At 41.8% G+C, this 27,723-nt stretch overlaps 1 protein-coding gene across 1 annotated transcript in view; it reads left to right on the top strand.

Moving 5' to 3' along the window:
* Window positions 1–27,723, top strand: part of galnt2 (UDP-N-acetyl-alpha-D-galactosamine:polypeptide N-acetylgalactosaminyltransferase 2) — a 111,890-nt gene that overhangs the window by 47,223 nt on the left and 36,944 nt on the right. The window contains exons 4-7 of the mRNA XM_060852314.1: window positions 3,562–3,660; window positions 16,314–16,381; window positions 16,463–16,528; window positions 16,614–16,735. Of these exons, the coding sequence (XP_060708297.1) occupies window positions 3,562–3,660; window positions 16,314–16,381; window positions 16,463–16,528; window positions 16,614–16,735 (355 nt within the window). The remainder of the gene's footprint in view (window positions 1–3,561; window positions 3,661–16,313; window positions 16,382–16,462; window positions 16,529–16,613; window positions 16,736–27,723) is intronic.

Genomic DNA, 27,723 nt, shown 5'->3' with positions numbered 1-27,723 from the left:
ATTCTAATACTGAAAAAAAAATACCACATACCAACAAACCATAATTATAGACAAATATATACATGTTAATACTACTACTTACAAAAACTTTATACAAAGGCAAAAATAATCACATTTACACAAGTGTAAAAACTGAATAAGGCAATGCCTACAAAAAGTAGAACAAGGAGATAGCTAATACCCTAACTTTTTCTTATTTTAAAGTCAAATGCCAAACATACCATTGAGGATGTAATTTAATTGGTTGGTCTACCAATTTTGAAGTTCAACACATTTCATTCATACATTATGGTTAAAATACAACAAAAGAAAGAAGAAATTGGAATAACTTAACTCAATAATACTATTTAACTACTAAATGGCAACTGTTCCAATATTGTAACATCTGATGAACACAAAAGGAAATTCAATAAAATAGATTTGTTTCACATACAATTCTTCAGTCCGTGTGTGTGTGTGTGTGTGTGTGTGTGTGTGTGTGTGTGTGTGTGTGTGTGTGTGTGTGTGTGTGAGAGAGAGAGAGTGGGGGGAGAGATATATTGTAGCTTCCAAACCTAGCTTTAAGACCCCAGCAACTGCTACAGAAAGCTAAAACTAAAAATCCTGGCTCTGTGGGAGCTTGACCTGACCCATTCAGGCTGCTTCTGTTGTTGCAACTTTAAAAAAAAATCCCAAAGCCCTCACAAGCAATTTACTTTATTGGATTCTAATCGACTGGTCAAAACCTCTGTCTTAAAAACCTCTAAAAAAAAACAGGACAAATACACCTCTTAAAGCTATACAGAGGAACCTCAATTATCCAAACGAGATGGACGGGCGCTATTTTGTTCAGATAATTGAATATTTGGTTAATTGATTCACTGCCTCTCCTCTGGGGCTCGGAGTTTTCTGAAGTTTCCTTTTTCCTCGCTCTGCATGCATTGCTCCCTCTTTTTCTCTCTGGGCTTGTTTCTGAGCAGACACACACGTGTGTGTAAAGGGACCTGCAGTATTGTTGTACCTCCACCAAACCACTCCAATCAATTCAATGGGATTCACACAGCGAGCACTTGCTAAGTCCGCTCCTCGTTCAGGAGACTAGGCAGCAGCACAGTGTGTGTGAGCTGCACCACCCCCCCCCCAAAACCTGTCCGCCCCAATCAATTTTTGGACCTCTGCGCCCCCCCCCCCCACCAATCCATCCTAAATGTCCCCTCTGGCATAGCTGGACTAGACACCAACAAGACTGCTCCTGCCTTTTAGGGGGGTGAATCTCATAATAGTGCGCGCATGCACACGCAGCCGCACACACAACTTTTTGACAAGTTCCACCTTTGTCCTCAGAACAATGTTGGAGAGATTGTCTGGGGAAGGGGGGTGGGGTGGGGGATTTAGGGAACACCCCTGTGTAGAACTCCACAGGTAGTGTGTGGAGAGAGAGCAGGTGGTCAGTCATTTGGAGACGGTGCCTGGGCTCCCATCAATGTTCTCGGCAGCATTCCAGTAAGCCGAGTTCATTTTTGATCATTGTAAACAAAAGGTGCGATCAGTGTTGGAAACACCTCTTTGATGTAATGTTTCTATCAGGACCTTGAGATCTTTTTCAGATAATCTAATATTCAGATGATCGAGGTTCCTATGTAGTATCATCACAATTGCTGTAGGTCTTTCTCAGGGTAGTATCCAAGAATTGCTATCTTCATCTACTTCACTGATCTTCCCTCGATCATACATCAGAAGAGGGAATGTTTACTAATTCCACAATCTCCTGTGTCTGTAGCTCCTACGGAGATACGGAAGCTGACTGTCCAGCTCTTGCTGCATGCAAGCACAGTATTCTGGTTTGGACTCGTAAGTGGAGCATAATAATTGGGCCATAAAAATGTCGTATAAGGATAGTTTCCAACAAAAGAGCATCTAACCATCTCCCCTTGAGTTTCAGTGATGTTTCCATTGCTCAAACCCCAGCATTAACATTAATTTTATGCTAGACTGAGATGGACCAGCCATATTCAAATTGTTGCTACAGGGTTTGTCAGGGGTTGGGAATTCTTTGGTGGGTAACTTAACCCCCAGATTCCTCAAGGTCTGTCACCATCTACAAGGAATAAATCAGAATGATAGATAATCTTCACTTACCTGGATGAGAGTGGTTCTAAAACATTCAAGCTCAACATCATCCAGGTAAGGCAGCTCACTTGGTTGGCATCCCCAAGTGCACCTTGGCAACATTATGTACCATCTAGAAGATGCAAGGCAGAAACTCAGCAAGCCTCCTTCATAAATATCTTCCAAACCTATGACCTCTAGTGTTCTGAAGAACAAAGGTAGCAGGTGCATGGGAACATCATCACTTTCAAGTTCCCCTTGAAGTCACATATCATCTTAACTTGGAACTAACTTGCTGAGCCTTCACTGTGTTGCTGGGCAAAAAACTCAGAACTCTCTTCCTACTACAGTTATACCTAAACATCATAAACTGCAGCAGTCAAGAAATTGAATCACCACCACCTTCTCAGAGAAGAGCGAGGGGTGGATAACAACTGCTGGCCTTGCCAACAATGCTCGCATAGCATAAGCCAATAGTAACAAAAAACAACTCCTAGCAACACAATTTCTGATGTATTATATTTTCTCTCAATGTGTGTGTTCCTCTCCTAACAGAAGTGACTGCTCAAATGGAAGGCTAAAGAGCCTAAGAGGCATTCGAAGATTGTATTTTCATTTGAGGATCAGAGTTTCTTCACAATAGTCACTTAGTGAGAATGCTATGTTTTCTATCAAATTTGCATTTTCTGTTCCAGTTTGTCTTCTCTCTCACTTCACACACTTTCCAGATGTTTTCTAATCAACCTGTTTAGAGATGTGGACTTGAACCCTGATCTCCTGGCTCAGATGTAGGGACCTCACTACTGTGCTGCAAGAACCATTGCACCCTTTCCAAGCTAATCATTATCTGTGATATTCAATTCCATTACTTCCAGACTGCCATTACTTCCACTAAATTACTAATCCTGCAGTTTACCCTCGTGGCACATGTGTTGGCTGCTATTATAAATGGTTCCCTCTCCTCAGCTTCCCTGTTGCCTTTCAAATCTGCCATCATCGCACCTTTTATTAAAAAAAGCTTCCACCAATGTCATTCAGATGTCACCTAGCAGTGGGCCTCACACTTGATTGCAACCAGAAAATAACAAGTTTGTTTACTAAATGCATGTGTCAACATTTCATATACAGTAAAACATTGTACAGGAATAACTTTAAGTGATTTCAGAACACTATTCTACATTCCTTGTAGATTGATGATCTTAGTCTTCCATAGTGATTTTAAGTGTTCTTCCAAGTCTCTGGAATGAAGGGGGAAATTTTTATCCTATCCCATCAGTCTATCACTTGCTGGTACTTTCTCTGACATCATTCTGGCTTAAACATTGGCCATCTTTCATTATTGCAGGATTAATTGATGAACCTTGTACTGTTGTAATGTTTCAGACTGAACTTTAAAAAAAAAATTATTAATTCGATAATTGAACTTGTAGGAAGATGTATCACGTGCTAAATTGGCTGTGCTTTTACTGACAGGTGCAGGCGGAAGCAGTGGAACACTGACTTAATAGCAACCAGCGTGGTTATCACCTTTCACAATGAAGCAAGATCAGCATTGCTTCGTACCATTGTCAGGTAAAGGCAGTTGCAAAAAGCTATACTCAATTACTTTATATTTTTCACAGAAACTCACGTTTATACAGCTCCCTTAAAATAGTAAACCCTCCCAAGGTTCTTCACAGCACTATTCTCAGCCAAAATTTGATGTTAAACCATGTTTGGTGTTATTATAAAATCATAGAGTGTTTTACTGCACAGTAGGATCAGCACAACATGTCCTGACTGGCTGATTGCAAAAACAATTTAGCGAGTACCATTCATCTATCTTTTCTGATAACTCTGCAAATCTTTTCTCTTCAGATAAGTATCTAATTGCCATTTCAAAGCCACAATTTAATCTGCCTGTAGTATATTCTCAGTCAGTGCATCGCAAATTCCAAATACTCACTGAATGAAAAATATTGTCCTCATGTTGCCTCTGGCTCTTTTGCCATTCACATTAAATTGATATTTTCTGCTGGTACTAAATTCATCTTCTAATGGGGAAGAAAAGTTCTCCCTTTCTATTTTGTCAATCCTGAATGATTTTGAACACCTCAATGAAATCTACTCTCAATTTTCTCTACTCTAATGAGAGCTTCATCTTTGTCAGTCTATTCGCATAATTGAAGTCTCACATCCTTAGAATCATCTTTGTAAATCTTCAGCACCCTCTCCAGTGTATTTGCAACCTCCCTAAATGTAGTGCTAAAATTGGCATAGTACTCCAGTTGAGGGCAAACCATAGTTTTATAAAGGTTCTTGCTTTTTGTAATCCATGCATTTACTTACAAATTTCAGGTTTACGTATGCTTTAAAAACTACTTTCCCAACCTATCCTGTCACCTAATTGATTAGTGCACTTATACCTACTGTGCCATTCCTCCAATATTTCTATTCCTGTACACACTCTGCAATTGTATAATTTACTTTATATTGCTTTCCTGTTCTTCCTACCAAATGTATCAGTTTACACTTTGCTCCATTAAATGTTACCTACTACAAGTACCCCATTCTGCTAGCTTTCCTATGTTTTGAAATTGTGCTTTGCATATGTGAGTCCAATAAAACCATGGTTTTAATACTGATCCCAAGGGATCGCACCATGTGATGTCCTGTAGTCTGAAAAATGACTATTTGATATTACTTTGTTTCTAGTAATTCACCCAAATTCATATCCATGGTTTAGTTCTTCTGCATGAGCATAAATTTTTCTGAAAACTCAAGTAACGCTTAGCTCATACATTTTTGAATTCCATATACATCACATCAAATATTTCATTAAACTTACTTTGATCCCATTGAGAAACTAAATTGCAATAGTTTAACAGAATTTATCATTAACAAATCATTGAGTTTTCTAAATTAATACGCATTTTCCAGGTGATTGTTAATTTTCTCACAGTTGACCAAAACTTGTGTAAGAAAAATGTGTTAAGAAGTGTCTCGAGGAAGAGAATTAAGTGGAGTGGTGTAAAAGTTTTAGATGAAAATTGATACTTAGGGCTGAGTGGCTGAAGGCAGCTACCTGTGGTGGTACAAGTGAAATCCAAGATGTGTTTTGTTAGAAAACTAGGGTTCAAATTAATATTACCCAGATATCAAACGAAGACAAAATTAGAGAAGCACAGAGACTCCAAAAGGTTAGAGGAGCTGAAGCTTGGAAGATTTTTAAACAGGATGAGAATTTTAAATCCGACATTAGTGAACCAGAAACCAGTGTAGGTTGGTGAGCACAAGGGTGATATGTAGCTGGGTTTAATGTGAGCCTGTATGATCTAATCTGGTATACTGCAGTTTAAAATACTACTGTAATATCACTGTCCATTTTTGGGTGACTCTAAATCATCAAGAGCTACCTACCTTTATCAAAGTATTTGGGATTTAGAGGAGCATGTTCTGATCGGCAGAGTGTGCACTCCATATTTCTGTGACCTGATTTATTTTGTTTAGAGTCATGGGTAGGAAGATGTGTCAGGCACCAGGCATTCTTCTAAATTCTTTGTGTCTTGTATGTAGAGGAGCATTTGGGTGGATTAGGGAGTGGCGTAGGCAGCTGTGCCATGCAGTCTGAAGCAGGCCAGCACAAAATACTTTAAAAGCAAATCTTGTGACTTTAAGCAGGAACGCAGACCCCATTAGCTGAACAATGTTGAAAGAAACTAACATAAAACAGAGCCACTTTAAGTAGGGACTATGTGTAATTTGTTCTGGATCTGGTGATAAATGAACAGCACTTAGTAATTTTGAGCCCCTGTCACAATCCTCTTGGGGTCCTAGCTTAAAAGCCACCATTTCAGTGTAAAAATTGATATAAGCTTGCAAGAATTGTCTTAGATTAGATTAGATTACTTACAGTGTGGAAACAGGCCCTTCGGCCCAACAAGTCCACACCGACCCGCCGAAGCGCAACCCACCCATACCCCTACATTTTACCCCTTACTTAACACTACGGGCAATTTAGCATGGCCAATTCACCTGACCCGCACATCTTTGGACTGTGGGAGGAAACCGGAGCACCCGGAGGAAACCCACGCAGACACGGGGAGAACGTGCAAACTCTTCATTCTGGCTTTTTTAATGCACCATAGGAACTTGACTGAATTCACTTAGTTCTGGGAAAATATTCACTGTGCAAATATAAAAATGAACTGGATTCAGTTGCAGCATGACATGTGTGATTGGTTGTTGCTGTACAGTGCTGACGTTTCCTTGTTCAACTACGGCCTTTCAATAATTACTTGCATATCATAGAATCGTACAAGACAGGTGGATTGACTTATTGTGTGTTTGCAAGTTCTATGGAAGAGCTTTATTTAGTTGCAAACAAGAATGGGAGCAATATGGCAACCTTACAGTACTACTAATCCAAAAGCCTGGTCTAATGTTGCAGAGGCAAGAGTTCAAATTACACTAATAGCAATTGCGGAATTTAAATGCAGTTAATTGAATAAATTTGGAAAAAAAAATCTAGGCTGAAGTTTTGCCAAGAAACCAGGAAACAAGAGCTGGATTTGTTTTGGGGTCAGAAACCAGTGAGAAACGGAATAAAATTAAGATTTTCTCTGAAGGAAGCTTAATTGGGTTTCCTGCCCACTTAGAATTAGTACTGGTTGGAACAGAGCTGGGTCTCATGAAGCATGAGACTTGTTTTGAGAATCTAGAAGCCATTGCTATAACTGCTGTTTGTTCGAAGGGGGATATTTGATGATCATACCAAAACCTTCCACACCACTAGAGGGAAGCAAGATGTCACAAGATAGTCAAAGGCCCAACACCTAGGGCATAGTTGCCTTTTGCTTCATTGTCTTCAACGTAGATCTAATGCTGGAGGTTGTGAGGGAGATCAGGGAAATACTTATCCCAGAGGACAGGCAGAAGGAGGCCACTCTGATCAATGTTGCCTCCCTCCATCTTACCTTCCCATTTTCTTACCAATTGTTCTGACTTCTCCCAGGAAAGCTGTCCTATTTCCAGACCCCTCTCAGCCTCAGTGCACACATTTTGGTGGAGGGCATGTCACAGACTTTCACAATGAACATAATAAAGGTTAATAAAGTCCTTGAGACCCTCGGTTTTATAAATTGGGTGATAAAGTACTGAGTTATGCTATACCTTTTACGAAGCATTGGTTTAGCCTCAGCTGGTTGAATGTGTCCAATTCTGGAGATTAACTTGGTAAAGGATATGAAGGCACTAGAGAGGGTACAGAAAAAGTTCACAAGAATGGCTCTGGGGCTGAGGAAGCTGATTGAAGGACGTTGGGAACACCAACACCTGTAAGTTCCTTCTCCAAGCCACTTGCCATCCTGCCTAAGAAATACATAGTCATTTCTTCACTGTTGCTGGATCAAAATTCTGGAATTCCCTTCACAATGGCATTGAGCCTATCTGCAGCAGTTCAAGAAGGCAGCTCACTACTACATTCTCAAGGGCAACTAGGGAAGGGCAATAAATGCTGGCTAGCCAGTGACACTCATGGCCCATAAGAGAATTAAAGCAACTTAGTTATGTGGACAAGAAAAGGTTGAGAGGAGATTTGTGGACTTTCTCAAAATCATACAAGATTTTTTCTAATCAAGTTGTTCAGAACTGTTATTCTACACTTCTGGAGCAGTTGAGACTTGAATTCATCTTTCCTGGCATGTAGATGGGACACCACCACATGCCAGAAGAGTCTTGAGCCAAAGGAAAGAGAAGAGGGATTTTCTAATCAACCTCTTCAGAGGTATTGCGCACACCTCTGGAACATGTGCACTTGATCGCAGGCCTTCTGGCTTAGAAGTAGGGATACTACCACTGCATCACAAGAGCCCCCACAGCCCAAAAGCAGGTGAGACTTGAATTCTCGGCTCCTGGTCCAAAAGTAGTTCCACTATCACTGTGTCACAACAGCCCTAAAAATGATGCAGAATGTGAACTGCAGAGATGTGGAGAACCTGTTTCCATTGGCAACTGATGTTTAGAATCTGGAATGTACTGTCTGAGATTGTGGTAGAGACATATTCAATTGTAGCCTTTCAAAAGATAATATGATAATTAGCTGGGGAAAAGATCTACAGGACTGTAGAGAAATTGTGGGTAAGTAGGACTAGGTGAGTTGCTGTCGCAGAGAGTCAGCAAGACATGGCATGTCAAATGGCAGCCTCCAGTTTTCTAATAATTCTGTGATTCTGTATTCAAGTTCATAGCAGGCGGGTACTGGTGGCTGCCATCTGATAGTGATTGCATCTTCAAAATCCTGATGACCTGCTCAATAGTTGTCCTACTGAGCAGATGGCATTGGTTTTATTGCCTCTCTCTGGGGCTCTAATAGGATTTGCTGGTAGCCACTCTTTGTCCCTTGCAAGTGGATTGAAGATCTGAAGCAATGGATGAAGGGGTTGTGGCAACAACTAGGGAAGCAAGGGCACACTGGCTGGAATCAACTATGATCACACACCATTTGAATGTTGAAGGAGTCAAAGCACTTCCACTGAATAGGTTTGAAAGGTCCTTTAGTGGCCTTTATTTAGTTACAGTCAATAATTCCCTTCCCATGGAGTCCCATGTAGATGGCACAACTCAGGGCCTTTTGTCACTAAGAGGCCATGCCTGTCATGAAGTGAATGTATTGTCACAGTCAGGCAAAGAGAGCATCCATGATCTGCAAAATGCAGTGGCGTGCAGTTTCTTGCAAAATTCAATAAGCATCCATGGTTAAACCTTAGAAGAAGCCAAAAGTGATGCTTCACTGTTTATGATGGCTTTTGGCAGGTCATGTCATTAGTGTGGCAGGATGTCAGCTCTTCTCCAGTGGTGCCACAGATGTCTGTGACTAAATACCTGCAGAGTTGCAGTCTCCTGTGGCACTGGGTTTTCAGTCAACCACAGGGAGCATCTGCACTGGTAAATCCTATGTTAAAGTATGGCCTCTGTTGTCTTCCAGCCCGTCTTTCTCTACTGCTACTAAGATTTCCCATTTCCCTATAATTAGTTTGGTCCCTCTTTGTCAAAATCTGTCATGCTTCCATTGCTGGCTGCAACATTTATGTAATTGACAGCCTTGCTCCTTGCAGTTTTGCCTTGACAATGTCTGAATGCTTAATACCTACTCCCCTGCAAATGGTTTTTCTATATCTGGTGCCCAGACTCCCTTTGTTCCATTTATGGGGTCAGGATAATCCCCAGAACAGCCTTGACTCACTTACTACTTTATATCTGCCTCTCCTCAGCTGATCAGAAATCACTAACACATGACATATTTGTGGTCCTTTTAAATATTTCCAGAATTCCCAAACAGCGCCTGACTGGAGTTGTACCTGCACAACGTGGTCAGCAACTGTTTAAGAAGGCAGCTCACCAATGACTTGTCAAGGGAAATTAGTGATGGGCAATAAATGCTGACCTTGACAGCAGTATTCCTATTCTATGAATCAAAAGAAGAAAACCCACTTTCCCTTATTTTTTCATTAAATGTTACAGATACAAATTTTACAACATTATGTTTTGGAAATATCTCTCTTCAATTTGGCATGGAATGGAGGACAGAAGCTAGTCTTGTAGCCTATTCTGAATTCTGTTCAACTCTAGCTTGATTGGCTAAGTTTTTAAAGAGGGCTCAATCCTCTTACTGAGAAGAGGGTGCAGGATGTTCACACCTACAGACAGTAGCAAGAGCATCAATGATAATTATGGGTAGTCTGCTAGTGTCCAAATCTCATAGGGAAATGTTCAGAATGTCATGTTTATGAACAGCTAAGCTATAAATCTAATTTAATCCCAAGATAGATTGGACTTAGGTCCAGCTATTCAGATATTCCATTTACATATAAGACAATGTAATTCACAATGCAATGACGATGGATCTTAGCAATGAAAACTCTAAAGAAAGCCATTTTATGGGTCATAATTCAAGGATATAGAACATAGAAAAATACAGCACAGTACAGGCCCTTCGGCCCTCGATGTTGCGCCGACCGAAGCCTACCTAACCTACACTAGCCCAATAACCTCCATATACTTATCCAATGCCCGCTTAAATGACCATAAAGAGGGAGAGTCCACCACTGCTACTGGCAGGGCATTCCATGAACTCTCAACCCGCTGAGTAAAGAATCTAACCCTAACATCTGTCCTATACCAACCTCCCCTTAATTTAAAGCTGTGTCCCCTAGTAACAGCTGACTCCATTAGCGGAAAAAGGTTCTCACTGTCAACTCTATCTAAACCCCTAATCATCTTGTACACCTCTATCAAATCTCCCCTAAACCTTCTTTTATCCAAAGAGAACAGCCCCAAGTGCCTCAGCCTTTCCTCATACGATCTTCCTACCATGCCAAGCAACATCCTGGTAAACCTCCTCTGCACCCGTTCCAATGCCTCCACATCCTTCCTATAGTATGGCGACCAAAACTGCACACAATACTCCAGATGAGGCCGCACCAGAGTCTTATACAACTGCAACATGATCTCAGGACTCCAGAACTCAATTCCTCTACCAATAAAGCCCAGTACGCCATATGCCTTCTTCACAGCACTATTTACCTGGGTGGTAACTTTCAGAAATCTGTATACATGGACACCAAGATCCCTCTGCTCATCCACACTACCAAGTAGCCTACCATTAGCCCAGTAATCCATCTTCTTGTTACTCCTACCAAAGTGAATGACTTCACACTTAGCTACATTGAACTCCATTTGCCACCTTTCTGCCCAGCTCTGCAACTTATATATATCCCGCTGTAACCTGCCACATCCTTCTTCGCTGTCCACAACTCCACCAACTTTCGTATCATCCGCAAACTTGCTCACTCAGCCTTCAAGCCCCTCCTCCAGGTCATTTATAAAAATGCCAAACAGCAATGGTCCCAAAACACATCCTTGTGGAACACCGCTAGTAACTGCACTCAAAGATGAACCTATACCATCAACTACTACCCTCTGTCTCCTTCCAGCCAGCCAATTCCTAATCCAAACCTCTAATGCACCCTCAATGCCATACCTCCGTAATTTTTGCAGTAGCCTACCATGGGGTACCTTATCGAACGCCTTGCTAAAATCCATATACACTACATCTACTGCTTTACCCTCGTCCACTTCCTTGGTCACCTTCTCAAAGAACTCAATAAGGTTTGTGAGGCACGACCTGCCCTTCACAAAACCATGCTGACTATCCTTGATCACATTATTCCTATCCAGATGTTCATAAATCCTATCCCTTGCAATTCTCTCTAAGACTTTGCCCACAACAGAAGTGAGACTCACTGGCCTATAGTTACTCGGGCTATCCCTACTCCCCTTCTTGAACAAGGGGACCACATTCGCTATCCTCCAGTCTTCTGACACTATTCCTGTAGACAACGACGACATAAAAATCAAGGCCAATGGCTCCGCTATCTCCTCCCTAGCTTCCCAGAGGATCCTAGGATAAATGCCATCAGGCCCAGGGGGCTTATCTATTTTCACCCTTTCCAGTATTCCCCAGACCTCTTCCCTACATACCTCAAAGCCATCCATTCTAATCACTTGTGACTCAATATTCACATCAGCAACAATGTCCTGTTTCTGAGTGAATACTGACGAAAAGTATTGATTTAGTGTCTCTCCAATCTCCTCCGCCTCCACGCACAACTTCCCTCTACTATCCTCGACTGGACCGATACCTACCCTAGTCATCCTTTTATTCCTGACATACCTATAGAAAGCCTTTGGGTTTTCCCTAATCCTACCAACTAAGGACTTTTCATGCCCCCTTCTCGCTGCTCTTAGCTCTCACTTTAGATCCTTCCTGGCTACCTTATAACTCTCAATCGCCCCAACTGAACCTTCACGCCTCATCTTTACATAGGTCACCCTCTTCCTTTTCACAAGGGATTCCAATTCTTTATTAAACCACGGCTCCCTCCCAAGACCCTTTCCTCCCTGCCTGACTGGTACATACTTATCAAGGATACCCAATAGCTCCTCCTTGAACAAGCTCCACATATCATTTGTGTCCTTCCCTTGAAGCCTATTTTTTCCAATCCACGCATCCTAAGTCATGCCTCACCGCATCATAATTTCCCTGCCCCCAGCTATAATTCTTGCTCTGCAGTGCACACTTATCCCTCTCCATCTCTAGAGTAAAAGTCACCGAGTTGTGGTCACTGTCCCCGAAGTGCTCACCTACCTCCAAGTCTAACACCTGGCCTGGTTCATTACCTAGAACCAAATCCAGTATAGCCTCACATCTTGTTGGCCTGTCCACATATTGTGTCAGGAAACTCTCCTGCACACATTGGACAAACACCGACCCATCTAACGAACTCGAGCTATAGCTTTCCCAGTCAATATCTGGGAAGTTAAACTTCCCCCATAACAACCACCCTACTACTTTCACTCTTCTCCTGAATCATCCTCACAATACTTTCATCTACGTCTCTCGGACTATTAGGAGGCCTGTAGAAAACTCCTAACAGGGTGACCTCACCTTTCCTATTCCTAACCTCAGCCCAAACTACCTCAGATGGCAAGTCTTCCTCCATCGTCCTTTCTACCGCCGTAATACTATCCTTGACAAGCAATGCCACACCTCCCCCTCTTTTACCCCCATCTCTGACCCTACTAAAACATTTAAGCCCTGGAACCTGCAACAGCCATTCCTGTCCCTGTTCTACCCACGTCTCTGTAATGGCCACAACATCGAAGTCCCAGGTACCAACCCACGCTGCAAGTTCACCTACCTTATTTCTTATACTTCTGGCATTGAAGTATACACACTTCAAGCCACCTTCCTGTTTACAGGCACCCTCCTTCGAGATCGATGCCATGTTCCTAACCTCCCTACACTCAAGGTCCTGTACCCTAAAGCTACAGTCAGGTTCCCATGCCCCTGCAGAGTTAGTTTAAACCCTCCCAAAGAGCACTAGCAAACCTCCCCCCAAGGATACTGGTGCCCCTCATGTTCAGGTGTAGACCATCCTGTTTATAGAGGTCCCACCTTCCCCAGAAAGAACCTCAGTTGTCCAGAAACCGGAATCCCTCCCTCCTGCACCATCCCTGTAGCCACGCATTTAACTGTTCTCTCTCCCTATTCCTCGACTCTCTATCACGTGGCACGGTTAACAAACCAGAGACAACAACTCTGTTTGTTCTAGCTCTGAGCTTCCAACCTAGCTCCCTGAAAGCCTGCCTAACATCCTCACCCCTCTTCCTACCTATGTCGTTGGTGCCAACGTGGACCACGACCTGGGGCTGCTCCCCCTCCCCCTTAAGGACCCGGAAAACACGATCAGTGACATCACGTACCTTTGCACCTAGGAGGCAACATACGTGAGTCTCTGTCGCCCCCGCAAAACCGCCTATCTGTGCCCCTCACTATTGAGTCCCCAATAACTATCGCTCTACCTTTCTCCACCCTTCCCTTCTGAGCAATGGGAACAGTCTCCGTGCCAGAGGCCTGAACCTCGTTGCTTACCCCTGGTAAGTCATCCCCCCCACGAGTATCAAAAACGGTATACTTGTTCTTGAGGGGAATGACCACAGGGGGTCCCTGCACTGGCTGCTTCCTCCCAGTCCCCCTCACTGTCACCCATCTCTTTATAACTTTCGGAGTAACTACTTCCCTAAAGCTCTGATCTATGACCTCCTCTGCCTCCCGAATGATCTGCAGTTCATCCAACTCCAGCTCCAGTTCCCTAACACGGTCTTAGAGGAGCTGGAGATGGGTGCACTTCCTGCAAGTGTATTCAGCAGGGACGCTAATGGCTTCCCTCACCTCAAACATCTTGCAAGAGGAAGATTGCACTGCCTTCGCTGCCATCCCTCTAAAAGGTAAACTTTAAAAAGAAAACTAGATCTAAAGAAACAAACAAGCAAAATGCAGCACTTACCTGCTTACCACAACGGGTCTTATTATTAGGTTAGAGGAGGAGGGCGGGTGGGAGGCTCTACCCCTGTAGTGCCTCAGGTTCCTCGCCTGCGCGCTTTTATAGATAAAAAAAAACCTTCTCAGGTAAGCTAGCGCTACACCAGCTTCCGGGTCCGCTAGGCGCTTAGAAAAAATACTTTAAATTTTAACCGTTAAAAAAAACTAACTGGACTATACCGTGACTTAAAAAAAACACCGCCAGACAGCCCTTACCTGCTCCGCCCAGAGAGTGAGGCCGAAGGCTTGGAGCTGCGCGCTTTTATGGGGTAGGCCATTCAAGATTGGGATGAGGAGAATTCCTTCACCCAGAGTATGGTGAGCCCATGGAATTCTCTACTACAGAAAGCAATTGGGGCCAAACATTGAATGTTTTAAAAAGAGGTATAGTTGTTTTTTTTTAGATTAGACTTACAGTGTGGAAACAGGCCCTTCGGCCCAACAAGTCCACACCGACCCGCCGAAGCGCAACCCACCCATACCCTTACATTTACCCCTTACCTAACACTACGGGCAATTTAGCATGGCCAATTCACCTGACCCGCACATCTTTGTGACTGTGGGAGGAAACCAGAGCACCCGGAGGAAACCCACGCAGACACGGGGAGAACGTGCAAACTCCACACAGTCAGTCGCCTGAGTCGGGAATTGAACCCAGGTCTCTGGTGCTGTGAGGCAGCAGTGCTAACCACTGTGCCACCGTGCCGCCCTAATTCCTGATTCCTCCGGAAGTTCTTAGTGCTAAAGGGATCAAAGGGTAAGGGGAAAAAGCAGAAAACGAGTACTGAATTGGATGATCAACCATGATCATATTAAATGGCAGAGTAGATCCGAAGGCCCAAATGGCCTATACCTATTTTCTGTTTCTATATAATATTGGATTATAGATTTCTTAAAACTCTCTATAAACCTTGCCGGTTAATTTGCAAGAATCTGAGACACATCAGAGAAACAGAGACAGCCAGTCCTGTCCCTGAAACAGAGTAAAAGCTGTTGTGGTTCTGTTCGCCAAGCTGGGAGTTTTTGTTGCAAACGTTTTGTCCCCTTTCTAGGTGGCATCCTCAGTGCTTGGGAGCTTCCTGTGAAGTGCTTCTGTGCTGATTCCTCCGGCGTTTATAGTGGTTTGAATCTGCCGCTTCCGGTTGTCAGTTGCTGTCCGCTGCAGTGGCCGGTATATAGGGTCTAGGTCAATGTGTCTGTTGATAGAATTTGTGAATGAGTGCCATGCCAACTGGACAACTGGAAGCAGCAGATTCAAACCACTATCAATGTCGGAGGAATCAGCACAGAAGCGCTTCACAGGAGGCTTCCAAGCACTGAGGATGTCACCTAGAAAGGGGACGAAACGTTTGCAACAAGAACTCCCAGCTTGGCGAACAGAACCACAACAACGAGCACCCGAGCTACAAATCTTCTCACAAACTTTGAAGAGTAAAAGCTGTCTTTAATAGTCACCATGCAAAGCACAGTGAAATTGAAGAGAGTGAGAATTTAAATAAGGCTGCAAGATTCACTTAACTTTGGCTAGAGGGAGGATTCTCTAGAGTAATCTTCATCGTGAAAGTTAATTTGGGGATCAGAAGTTACCAGGCTAGAAACTATAAAAGGAAACAGGCGATTAGGATCACAGATTAATTGGTCTAGTTCCCAGAGATTAAAGTACCACTTATGGAATAAAGTATAACATGAGATGGGATTATTGATCATGTTAAAAGTTACATGGTGGTCTTTTCTATAGTTTAAAGTATAAGTTGTCTTCAAAAATAGTGTTAGTGTGTTTCTAATATTTTTAATGCACAAAAGCCTTTAAATCTAAACTCTTGTGATCTTTTCAGTTGGTCACTGAAATTCAGACTTTTTAAAAAAGTCATTGGTTTGTATGGGTGTCATTACATTGGTAAATGTATTAAGGTTACAAAACCAAGCTGAGTAGGAGGGGTTGATACAGAGATCTACTGTAACCTAATTGAATGATAGATGAGCTCAAGGAACTGAAAAGTCCTGTTTCTGTTCTTCTGTCACTATGCAATGTTTTCTTAAAATAATAAATGCAGTAAAAACTATTTTACATTGAAAGATTCCTCTGAGCTTTCCTTCTTCACAAACTGTCTCCATGTGTCAAGTCGCCACTAAAAATCAAATCCTATAAATTGAAGGCAACAAACTGAATTAGGATCTTTCACAAATTCCACACTCTAATATATCAGTGGTAATTACCATTGAAAATGATTCATTATCGTTTTTACATTTATTTTCAAATGATTGTCAATTTTCAATAATTGTGATTTTTCTTTTTGAATAGTGTGCTTAGAAAAAGTCCACCACACCTGATCAAAGAAATAATTTTGGTTGATGATTACAGTGACAACCGTAAGTAGAAATTGCTTTACCTCTCTGTAGCTCAGTCTCATAAATTATTTTTGTAAAAAAAAATTGAACTTCCACTTGCAGCTGAAGATGGCACTTTGTTATCAAAGATTGAGAAGGTCCGAATTCTTCGAAATAACAGACGGGAAGGTTAGTGAAGAGAAATATTTTGCTGTTTCTGTGTTTAAGTTTATCTTCAAAGAAACTTAACAGTGATCTTTCTTAAACTGTGTAGGGCTAATGCGTTCACGTGTCAGGGGAGCTGATGCAGCACAAGCAAACATCCTTACATTTCTTGACAGCCATTGCGAATGCAATGAACACTGGCTAGAACCTCTCCTGGAGAGGGTGGTTGAGGTAAGAAAATAAGTTTGGAACAGAACCTATCAGTGGTAGTTACCTGTTAACTCAGAACATTTATTTGAATTTGCAGTTTAGTTGAATTGATATGTATTGAGTTTTAAGAATTGTTTACTAAGGCACAGAAGTTTTCTTGTAAAGGTTCAGGTGTCTGTTAGGAGAGAAATACAGCAATAACAAAATGAAACTAATGGTTAATGAGTGTTACTTGGATTGGAGAATGGTTGTAACATTATAAATGTTTCAGGTAAATGACAAAGTAAAGTCTTCTGTCCTAGTGCATCCCAAACCTTGAGGCACACCTTCGACATAGAGTCATAGAGATGTACAGCATGGTAACAGACCCCTCGGTCCAAACCGTCCAGCTGACCAGATATCCCAACCCAATCTAGGGTCCCACCTGCCAGCACCTGGCCCATATCCCTCCAAACCCTTCCTATTAATATACTCATCCAAATGCCTCTTAAATGTTGCAATTGTACCAGCCTCCACCACTTCCTCTGGCAGCTCAAAAAAGTTGCCCCGAAGGTCTCTCTTATATCTTTCCTCTCTCACCCTAAACCTATGCCTTCTAGTTCTGGATTTCCTGACCCCAAGGAATAGGCTTTGCCTATTTACCCTATCCATGCCCCTCATAATTTTGTAAATCTCTATAAGGTCACCACTCAGCCTCCGATGCTCCAGGGAAAACAGCCCCAGCCTATTCAGCCTCTCCCTGTAGCTCAAATCCTCCAACCCTGGCAACATCCTTGCAAATCTTTTCTGAACCCTTTCAAGTTTCACAACATCTTTCCGATAGGAAGGAGACCAGAATTGCACGCAATATTCTAACAGTGGCCTAACCAATGTCCTGTACAGCCGCAACATGACCTCCCAACTCCTGTATTCAATACTCTGACCAACAAAGGAAAGCATACCAAACACCTTCTTCGCTATCCTATCTACCTGCGACTCCACTTTCAAGGAGCTATGAACCTGCACTCCAAGGTCTCTTTGTTCAGCGGAGGTAGTGGACAGCAAAAAGGGTTACCTCAGATTACAACAGGATCTTGACCAGATGGACCAATGGGCTGAGAAGTGGCAGATGGAGTTTAATTCAGATAAATGTGAGGTGCTGCATTTTGGAAAAGCAAATCTTAGCAGGACTTATACACTTAATGGTAAGGTCCTAGGGAGTGTTGTCAAGCTTTTTATGGCACACCAAATGTTACTAAAATAATCAGCACTAGCGTTGCAAGGAATGATAATTATGTCTGACTGAAACATAAATAGACCACAATTTTAATGAGAAATATTTGACGTATTTTGACTAGAATGTCACTGCAAATGTGAGCTTGTTTGCAATGAACATAACTTTGCTTTAATGGTGGGAAGACTAAAGGTCCTGATCCACACATGTGTAAACACAATCTCTTCTGGTTTTTGAGACGTGGCAGGGAAGAGGAACTAAGATTATAAATGTAGCTGGTTGAAAATGGCATCAGAAGGATTATCACTTGATTTGGTCTCAAGCGATATTCATTTCTCATTTGTAGCCAGAATGAATCCAGTGGAATCTCTTAGAATTTGATCTCAAGATTGCAATCACTGCAGAGATCCAGGAATTCTTCTCTTATCCTTCAAACGCACAGTTAATTTTTCTGAACATACTCCAAATGGATTTTCATTAAATCAAATTAAACTGCTCTGTCCCAGATGATCTGAAATAATGCTTGAGCTTATGTGGAAGCAGACTCAGTGAGAGGAAACTTCCTTCTTAGTTTGAGTAGAAGCACAGTTGAACATTATATAAGGAACCTCTTCTCTCCACACTTAGTTTTCATTTGAACCCATTTGGCTTGTCTGTATCCTTGCAACTTTTAATTCAGCTCATTCAAGTGCTCAAACACATCAGCTAAGGACACTAGTTTTTCCAGCCAATCTTGTAACATATTAGCATTCTGGGACTCACTGTGCATGAATTGTTTCAATTCACTAATCAGTTCTTAAATTCTTGGCAGAACCCCTTGAGGGCTAATGAACACCCATAGGAAGAATTAGAATTAGAATTCCCACAGTGTGGAAACAGGCTCTTCGGCCCAACAAACCTTCATACCAACCTTCCAAAAGAGTAACCCACCCAGACCCATTCCCTTATTCTATGGGTGCCTCTGACTATGCATCTAACCTACACATCCCTACGGTCAGTTTCGCATGGCCAATTGACTTAACCTGCACATTTTTAGGCTGTGGGAGGAAACCGGAGCACCCAGAGGAAACCCATGCAGACACGATGAGAATATGCAAATTCCACACAGACAGTCGCCTGAGGCTGGAATTGAACCCAGGTCCCTGGTGCTGTGAGGCAGCAGTGCTAACCGCTGAGCCACCATGCCGCCCCAAAGGAAGGAGAAAGACTGATGTTCAGCTCCTTCTTTTTCACAATGAATAGAAAAGGGTGTGATTAAACTGGTTTGGATTTGATGAAGTTGGCAACTTTTATAGCTCATTTAGGGTGGATTTAACTACATAATATGAGAACTTCCTTTTGTTTCTGGGTTTTCACGTTGTACTTTGGAAACACAGCCTTTTGCATTCTTGACTTATGCAGTTCCGCCATTTTATTTTCAAATTCTCATTGGTCAGCCTGAATATTTCTCCCCAGTTGTTTGCTGAAGACAGTCCTTGCAGGATAAATAATGCTCTTTCAAAGCAGTCTTCCTTACCAAGCTGAAAAACTGTGATCAGCTGTGCACAACCTTCAATGTTTGTAGACTCATCCATCTGCAGGGAAAACTTCCCTGACCCTTGAATTTTCTGGATCACTGTTGCTTCCATGACTGTGAAATGGCTTCTGTGTGTCTGCTGTTGGTGTTATTTGAAAGTGGAACTGTTAACATCTCTTTTGCTGCTGCTGTGCTTATCAGAGTACAGACAATTGCCTGACAAGCTGATAGAATGAGAGTTCCAGCACTTGTGTGAGGCGTCTTGGTTTTGGCAATCAATGTTGTAGCTGGCCACAATCCCAGTGCTTTTGTTGATTTTCTCATGAGAGCATTGCTTTGCATTCTGCTCTTGCAACCGTTTGAAGTAACTAGAAAGATGTCATCTTTGCTTGTAACCATGAAAAAGTTCTAATCGTTTTCCAACTTGTGTCAGCAAATCAGACAGTTGAGGAGCAACAGGATCACCATGCCAGGTAAATCCAAATGCCAGGTAATCATGATGGTGCTAGCTGTTTTGTACCTTGTTCATCTTGTTTGCTGACTTATTACTGCTGTTCTACAAATCATCCAGCCCATTTGATGGGGCTGCTCTTTTCAAAAATTTATGATTATGTATTACTTTCTACATCCATGATTTGGAGATGCCAGTGTTGGACTGGGGTGTACAAAGTTAAAAATCACACAACACCAGGTTATAGTCCAACAGGTTTAATTGGAAGCACACTTGCTTTCGGAGTGATGCTCCTTCATCAGATGACCTGTTGGACTATAACCTGGTGTTGTGTGATTTTTAACTTTCTACATCCAAATCTGGTAGATAGAATGGTGTTTTTATTGGCTGCTGCCTGTATATAATACACAAAATGAACATAATTAATTTAATCAGAGCTGTCCAAACTACAGCCCAACAACATTCTTTATAATCAACAGTTTCCTTTAGCAATTTTACAAGTGTCTGGATAAGACTCAAATTGAGATGATGACCTAAAAATAATGCTGAGCTTGATTGATTCATCTGTTGAGCAGTCCTTTTCTACATTGACTTTAACCAAAAATCACCCGAGATTGAGCTTAACTGTTGCTTATCTCAGTAACATTATGCAGCCTGCAACTACAAATCTCAAACCTAGTATTGACCGGATTTCAAAGTCCAAGCCTCAGCTGCACACACCTCACATTTAGTATTGCATCCAACATTCTGTGATGAGTAAATTTTATGGTTTTCACAAGTTGTTTGTTCGCAGTTATATTTTTCACAATATGTTTTTATAGTCTATAATTCTGCTTAATATAGTGTAAGTTAAGTTGTGTTTTTTATTTATAGCCTGTTGTTTATTAGCTGTTTGCTAATGTGGCCCTCGGTACAAGAATTTTAGACTCCTTTAATGTAAATTGTAGCTGTTGCTTTGCATATTATTAACAGAGCTTTTTGAAGAAACAATGGAACTTCTGTTCTTCACTGTATAAATTATCTTTACAACATCAACATCAACAAAAGACAGACACAAGTGGACAATGGGCCATTAGAACGATAGTAGTGGGGAACAAGGAAATGGCTGAGGAACTTTGCATCAGTCTTCATGGGGTAGACACAAGTAATATCCCAAACCTTCAAAAGAGTGAAGGGGAGAGCTGAGTATGGTGACCATCACCAAAAAGAAGATGCTAAAAAAGACTTACTGGCCTGAAGTAGTTGGACCAGATGGAATACACCTCAGAGTTTTAAGGGAGATAGCTGAAGAGATAATGAAGGTGTTACTGGTGATGTTTCAGGAATTGCTAGAATCAGGCAGGGCCTTAGAAGACTGGAAAATTGAAGGCAAAAGATGATAAATTACAGACTGATTAGCCTAACCTCGATTGTGGGTAAGATCCTGGAATCCATTGTGAAGGATGAGATTTCTGAATACTTGGAAGCGTATGGTAAAACAAGGCAAAGTCAGCATGGTTTCATCAAGGGGAGGTCATGCCTGACAAATCTTCTAGAATTCTTTGAGGACATAACAAACAGGTTAGAGCAAGGAAAGCTAATGGATGTCATCTACCTGGACTTCAAGAAGGCCTTTGGCAAGCTGCCGTACAGGAGGCTACTGAGTAAGGTAAGGATCCATGGTGTTAGAGGCAAAGTGCAAGTGTGGATGGAAGTTCGGCAGAAATCAGAGAGTGGATAAAAGGGTCCTTCTCAGAATGGCAGCTGGTGACAAATGGTGTTCTGCAAGGCTCAGTTTTGGGACCACAACTTTTCACGTTGTACATTAATGATCTAGATTGAAGGAACTGAGGGCATTCTGGCTAAGTTTGCAGATGATACAAAGATAGGTAGAGGGACAGGTAGCATTGAGGAGGCTGCAGAATGATTTGAACGAGTTAGGAGATTGGGCAAAGAGGGGCAAATGGAGTACAACATGGGAAAGTGAGAGGTCATGCAGTTTAGTAGGAAGAATAGAGGCATGGTCTGTTTTCTAAATGGAGAGAAAATTCAGAAGTCTGAAGTGCAGAGAGACTTGGGAGTTCTAGTCCAGGATTCTGTCAAGGTACACTTGCAAGTTGAGTCATTAGCTAGGAAGGCAAATGCAATGATGGCATTTATTTTGAGAGGACTTGAATATAAAAACAGGATGTACTGCTGAGGCTCAGTAAGGCTCTGGTCACACCACATTTGGAGTATTGTGTGCATTTTTGGGTCCCATATCTCAGGAAGGATGTTCTGGGCTTGGAGGTTCATGAGAATGGTCCCAGGAATGAAAAGCTTAACAAATGAGGAATGTTTGAGGACTCTGGGTCTATACTTGATGGAGTTTAGAAGGATAAGGGGGGAATCTAATTGAAACATACAGAATACTGAATGGCCTGTAGATGTTGGGATGATGTTTCCATAAGTAAGAGAGAGACTCAGACCTGTGCGCACAGCCTTAGCATAAAGGGAAGACCTTCTAGAATGGAGATAAGGAGAAACCTTTTCAGCCAGAGAGTGGTGAATCTATGGAATTCATTGCTACAGAAGGTTGTGGATGCCAGGTCATTGAGTATATTTAAAACTGAGGTGGATAGGTTCTTAAATATCAAAGGGATCAAGGGTTATGGGGAGAAATGGGGAGAAACTGGGAGAATGGGGTTGAGAAACTTATTAGCCGTGATTGAGTGACAGACTTGATGAGCTGAATGATCTAATTTCTGCTCCTATGGCTTATGGTCTTAATGCAGACCAAAGACTTTCAACAAAACTAGTATTGGCCACTCTGGTAATGAAAATCAAAATTTCGTGGAATCTCCTAGAAACTGGTGTGGTAATATAATCAATTCCATATGGCAAGCGTAGTGATACCCTACAACGAAGAGAGGCAGAAATTATTGTGACACCGTATATCTAGGAGAAAATAAATCAAAATTGAAATTTAAAATCAAGTTGATAAATTACATTACTAAAGAAAATTTACTTAATTGCAAGATGTTTTGCGGCCTTCCTGAGACACTCTGCAACACAGTTTAGGAAGCACTTTTCTAGCACATAGATCCACAGTATCACTTTGATGCTTTTCTCATAATCCTAAGCCTCATTTTGATAATCCGTCTTTCTTTCTTGAAACTTGGTGAGGACTCTTGCTTGTCCCAATATCTGTTCATTCATTAATAATTTAGCTGGCTTGAACTACAAGGACAACATTAAATGACTTCAAACCTTTTAGTAATCTCTTTATATTGTCTGTTTCTCTCATAATTTTATACATGCTCTTGCTTGCACAACACAATCTCTCAATCATGGTGTTCTCACTATACCTTTGTTATCCTAGTTTTATTCACACTTGTAAAAGCTAAAAATAATAATTGATGCACTGTTGATTTTTGTATCTGTTAAAAAGCTGAGTAAATAATCTAATTAGTAAGATTATAAATTCACAGGCATAGACACATATCTTCATGCTACATAGTGCATTCACTGGTATTGGGACAGTATGTTAAATGCAAAAAGGAGTTAAGAGTAGAGTGGTGCTGGAAAAGCACAGCAGGTCAGCCAGCATCCGAGGAGCAGGAAAATCGATGTTTCGGGCAAAAGACTTTCATCAGGTATTACCCAACTTGAGAAATGTCATTGCCTTTAGCAAACTTTTGAGAGTAGGAGGAAACTATTTGGGTTTTCTCAAGGAAGTATTTAATTAGGTGGAGTCTGTAAAACAAAAATTTTTGACTGGAGCAGACTTGGTGGTCAAGTGACCCTTTATTGTGTTATTTGAAATTGTAGTGTCCAGACTTTGCCTGAGAGCCATAGGGAGTGTAAGTGATGAGGCCTAGTCTGCACCCATGAAATTTACTTGTCGCCTTCAAAGGTTTTGGGCCAAGAGGGCATTCTGCTCCTAGTCAGATTTCCGATGCTTCCTTTCCCCTCCTGCTGTAATCATTTATACTTTCTTTGTCTATTTTTACAATACTACTTCCTTATGCCATCTTCTTTTTTAACTTGATTATCGTTCACCCTCCTACCCTTTCAATTTGATGATAAATAATTACATCTTTAACCTTTTCAAATTCTGATAAAAGGTTGTCAACCTGAAACATTAACTCTACTTCTCTTTCCCCAGATTCTGCTTTACTTATTGATGGATTGTTTTCTCAGTTTTTCAGCTTCCGCAGTGGTTTTTATTTTAATGTTCAGTCCTGCTTTGAATAAAATTTCTTTTTCTATCCATTTTGTTCTCTCACTCCCAACTGTCAAGGGCCTGTCTTTTTCAGACTCCCTTAATACCTCTGTAATAGAGTTACACAACACAAAAATAGGCTGTTCAGCCCCTATATCCATGTTGATGAACAAATGCCAAGCTACACTAATCTCATTTACTTGCACATGGTCCATGGCCTACTACGCCCTAGCATTTTAAATGCTCATCCAGATGCTTCTTATATGCTGTGAGAGTACCTGATTTTGATCGATGTCAGACTGCAGCCTGAGACCATCCTGCTCGCTTTTTAAAACCACCACCAATTTATGTGTCACATACACACTTACTAATTATAGCTTCTACATTCACACCCCAAGTCATTAATGTGTGTAACAAACAACACTAATCTCTGTGGTACACTGCTGGTCACAGACTTCCAATCACAGCCAAATTTAGATCCAGTTTGCCAACTTGTCTTGAATTTCATGGATTCTTACCTTTCAGACCAGTCTTCCGTGTGAGACTTTGTCATATGACTTTGTCAAAGTACATATAAGCCACATCAACTGCAGTATCTTCATCAGTATATTCAGTTACCAGAATACTCAACTAAGTTATCAGACAGCATCTCCCTATGCCAAATGTATGCTGACTATCCCTGATCAGTCCTTGCCTTTTCAAGTGTCAGTCTAATCCTATCCATTAGAATTTATTCCAATAATTTTCCTACTATTGCCATCAAGCTAACTGGTCTGTAATTACTTGATGTATTCCTGCTGCCCTTCATGAACAAAAGAACTACATTAGCTATCTCCGTCATCATGCAGTTCACCTGTGGCCAGTGAAGTATTAAATGGATCTGCCAGGGCCCCAGCAATCTCTTCTCTTGCCTCGCACAGCAGTCTGGGATTCATCTGATCAGGTCATGAGGATTTATATCTTTAAGCCTGTTAAAACATCTAATATCTCTTCCTTATTAATCATAACACGCCCAAGAATCTCATAATTGTAACTGAAATGTCCAGCTACATTATTGTTTTCCTCTGAATACAGATGAGGAAGTATTGATTTAAGACCTCAGCAATGCTTTCTGGCTCCATGCTTATACGGTCTTTAATAAGCATCACTTTTTCTCTGGTAGTCCTCTGTTCTTAAAATATTTATAAAATGCCTGGGATTTTCCTGAATCCTATCTGCCAAAGATATTTTGTGGTCCCTCTTCACCTCTAATTTCTTTTTTAGCACCTCACCCCCCCCCCCCCCCCCCCTCCCCCCAAACACACTGTTTGTAAATTGTGCCTTCCTCCTTTAATGCTGTGTACTTAACATATGCTTCCTCTTTTTCTTTATCAATTCTCAGTATCCCTTGACATCCAGCATTCCCTGGACCAGTTGCCCTTGCCCTTTACTCTGATAAGAACATGTTGGCCATGAGTTCTCACTGTACTGCTTTTGAAAGACTCCTACTTTCCAATTATACACTTACCTGCAATAGCTGTTCCCGGTCTATATTTGCCAGATTCTGTCTAATGGTACTGAATCTGGCCTTTCCTCAGTTCAGACACTTAATTTCTGCACTATTCTTATCCCTTGCCATAATGACTTTGAAAGTTGCTAAGTTATGGCTACTATCTGCAAATGGGAATCCAGGATGGTGTGTTGCCTCCCAGATGCCAGTGTCCAGGATGTCCTGGAGCAGCTGCGGAATGTTCTCAAGGGGGAGGGGGAGCAGCCAGAAGTCATTGTGTATGTTGGCACAAATGACATAGATAGATAGAAATAGGAATGAGGTCCTGCGGAGTGATTAGAGCTAGGGAAAAAGTAAAAAATTAGGACCTCATCCATGGTAATCTCCAGATTACTTCCAGTGCCATGCGTTAATGTTGGTAAGAACAGGAGGATATGGCAGATGAATGTGTGGCTAAAGAATTGGTGCAGGGAGCAGGGATTCAGATTTTTAGATCATTGGGATCTTTTCTGGGGCAGAGATGACCTGTTCAAAAGGGACGGGTTGCAACTGAACTGGAGGGGGACCAATACCTTGGTGGCCAGATTTACTAGTGCTACAAGAGAGGATTTGAACTGTGATTTCTGAGAAGATTTGTAGTTCAGGTTGAAGTTCAGATTGTAAATTTGCTCGCTGAGCTGGCAGGTTTGTTTTCAGACGTTTTGTCACCATGCTAGGCAACATCATCAGTGAGCCTTCTGTGAAGCACTGATGTTCTGTCCTGCTTTCTATTTGTGTGTCTTGGTCTGATAAGGTGGGTGATATCATTTCCAGTTGTTTTTCTCAGAGGTTCGTAAATGGGGTCGAAATCAATGTGTTTATTGATGGAGTTCTGGTGTGAATGTCAGGCCTCTAGGAATTCCCACGGTATCTCTGTTTAGCCTGTCCTAGGATGGGTATGTTGTCCCAGTTGAAGTGGTGTCTTCCTTTGGCTGTATGTAAGGGAATAGAGTGATAGTGAGTCATGCCTTTTGGTGTCTAGTTGGTGTTCGTGTATCCTGGTGGGTAGTTTTATGCCTGTCTGTCTGATGTAGTGTTTGTTACAGTCCTTGCAGGATATTTTGTAAATAACATTTGTTTTGCTAGTTGATGGTATAGGGTCCTTCAGGTTCATCAGTAGCTGTTTCAATGTGTTGGTAAGTTTGTGGGCTACCATGATGCCAAGGAATCAGAGTAGTCTGGCAGTCATCTCCAAGGGTCTTTGATGTGTCTTTGATTCCTGAAGAAGAGCTTATGCCCGAAACGTCGATTCTCCTTCTCCTGCTCCTTGGATGGTGCCTGACCTGCTGCGCTTTTCCAGCAACACATTTTTCAGCTTTGATGTGTGGTAGTATGGTGAGAATTTCTGGACATGTTATATCTACTTGTTTGGGTTTGTTGTTTAAGAATGGGTGAACTTTGTTTATTGGATTTATAGGATTTAAACTAGATTGGCGGGGTAGGGTGGGAGGTTGGAAGGAGATGCAGTAATCAGAAATATTAGGTTGAAGAGACAGGTCAGGCTGGAACACGACAGGAAGCAAGGAATGCCTGTTGGTTTAAATTGCATCTATTTCAATGTATTAGAGCTGACTGGTAAGGCTTATGAAATCAGGGAGTGAATGGGTACTTGGGACTGGGATATTATAGCCATTACAGAAACATGGCTAAGGGACAGACAAGACTGGCAGCTTAATATGCCAGGGTACAGGTGCTTTAGGTCGGACAGAGGTGGTGAAAAGAGGGGAGGGGGAGTTGCATTTTTGATTAAGGCAGTAATCTGAGATAACTGAAGAATCATCCTTTGTGGGTGGAACTAAGAAATAAGAAGAGAATGGTGATATTATTGGTGTTGTACTACAGACCCCCACATAGTCAATGGGAATTAGATGAACAAATATGCAGGGAGACTGTGGACACTTGCAGGAGAAATAAGGTGTCATGCTAATTTTCCTAACGTAGACTGGAACTGCCATAGCATTAAGGGCTTAGATGGGTGGGATTTGTTAAGTGAGTTCAGGAAAGTTTCCTCAAGTAGTATATCGAGGATCCTGCTCAGGAGTGGGCAAAACTTGACCTACCCTTGGGAAATAGGGCAGTACATGTGACTGAGGTGACACTGGGGGAGTACTTTGGGAC

This window comes from Hemiscyllium ocellatum, chromosome 3 (assembly GCF_020745735.1).
Source record: "Hemiscyllium ocellatum isolate sHemOce1 chromosome 3, sHemOce1.pat.X.cur, whole genome shotgun sequence".
Classification (NCBI taxonomy): domain Eukaryota; kingdom Metazoa; phylum Chordata; class Chondrichthyes; order Orectolobiformes; family Hemiscylliidae; genus Hemiscyllium; species Hemiscyllium ocellatum.
The sequence above is the reverse complement of the archived record's forward strand: the minus strand, read 5'-3'. Positions and strand labels throughout refer to the sequence as shown.